We start from the raw sequence: 1621 nt of genomic DNA, 5'->3' as shown, positions 1-1621 counted from the left end.
GGGCTAATCGCCTAAACCATCATGATCATCATGACAAAGAATAACCATCATGATTTTGGGTTATAATTAAAAAAAAGGGCAGATTGGAATTGTTAATTTTTTTTGTTCTATGACCACGAAGGTCATCTTGGGTTTATAATTTTTAAAAAAAAGTTGACTCTCTCTCTCTCTCTCTCTCTTAATAAAAAAGTTGATTAATCAGTTAGCTCCAAGGAGGAACTTCTTATTTATTTATTTATAATTGTTATTACAAGGAGGAACTTGCACAGTTGGTTCCTAATTATCATATTTTCGGTCAGCAGACCCAAGGTCCAAATCCAACAAACACTATCATAATTCATATGTCATTGGCCATTCCAATAAAACATCTCATAATTCATTCAGGAAAAAAAATTAAAAAATGCTGTTAATTCAAAAGAAGCTAAAATAGCAAACAGAAGAAACCTAATAATATTAAAAAAAAAAAAAAGCAGCAACATTTGAAACTGATTTATAATATTAATGAAAATTAAAGTACATATATATAACTGTTATGTAGTTTGTCACGGTATTAATATCATAATATGATAATAATGCCCGAGGCTATTACATAAAATAGAGTACAAAAACATTTTAGACCCAATCAAACATGATATTGCTCAAGCTGAACATCCTTGGCCTTCAAAGGAACATACTCCCCTAGATAAACTTCAAGATGATCCGAGAGGGCTGACTTGTCTATATTTTCATGGTGGTATGACTTGCAAACGAAATAGAGCACTGTCTGAACCACAAGCCCAAAGAGAAACAAATTGAAAAGCAATAACAAACATAGAACCCCATAGCCTACCCTACTCGCTATGCCCAGTGATACACCATGCACAACTAGAATCTCAAATAAATACTGTATGATAGAGAATGAAATATTGAGCTTCAAAAATACCAAAGCAGCCACACCCATCTTTCCCTGTATAAGTGCCTTGCTCTTAATCATGGCCCCATATCCATAAGTGTCTTCTAACACGGTCACAACGCTAGCCAATTGCCAAACTATGGTCAAGTACACAAACCCCACAAACCACAAGATTAAAAGAACATATGCTATGGGAACAAAAGCCTTGGTTGACCCAAATCCAAATATCCAAATAAAGAAGATCACAAAAGACAGAACGTTGTAAACGAAGAAGACTAGGTAAGAACACAAAAACGTGGCCATAAGCCTCCTCCAAACCTTTGGGACAACACTCATAACCTTTTTGAAATCGACTTCACGGCCTGTGTAAATACATGCAATGGTGTAAACCACAGCTGAGGTAGAGAGGAGTGAAAGGATGAGGAGGATAGTGAAGTATGCAGCTTTGAAAAGCAAAAAAGTGGTCCATTCTGAAGAGAGAACATTGGAGACTCTATTGTATCTTGGAGACCCAGCTCGGGTATCATCCAAGACAATTTCGTTGTGGACGATCTTTGATACTAAAACCTCAGATACTTCCATATGAACCAAGAAGATTACGGACAGAGGAAGGATTAAGACCAAACTGATTTGGCCTAAGAGTTTACTCCATGAGTTCATGATCTTGCAAGCTTCTTTGTAGATACCAAAGAGACCGAGAAATTGCATCTCTTCTTGTTCCCTATCCAT

The 1621-nt window shown here is 36.2% G+C and overlaps 1 protein-coding gene across 1 annotated transcript; it reads right to left on the bottom strand.

The window, feature by feature from the left end:
- Positions 1-622: 622 nt before the first annotated feature.
- Positions 623-1621, bottom strand: LOC142620430 (uncharacterized). Its single transcript, XM_075793798.1, has one exon. The coding sequence runs from the start codon at positions 1619-1621 to the stop codon at positions 623-625; it is 999 nt and encodes a 332-aa protein (XP_075649913.1).

Source organism: Castanea sativa, chromosome 12 (assembly GCF_040712315.1).
Source record: "Castanea sativa cultivar Marrone di Chiusa Pesio chromosome 12, ASM4071231v1".
Classification (NCBI taxonomy): Eukaryota; Viridiplantae; Streptophyta; class Magnoliopsida; order Fagales; family Fagaceae; genus Castanea; species Castanea sativa.
The sequence above is the reverse complement of the archived record's forward strand: the minus strand, read 5'-3'. Positions and strand labels throughout refer to the sequence as shown.

Coding starts and splice junctions, on each gene's coding strand:
- LOC142620430 (XM_075793798.1), bottom strand. CDS start 1,621: ATGGATAGGGAACAAGAAGAGATGCAATTTCTCGGTCTCTTTGGTATC.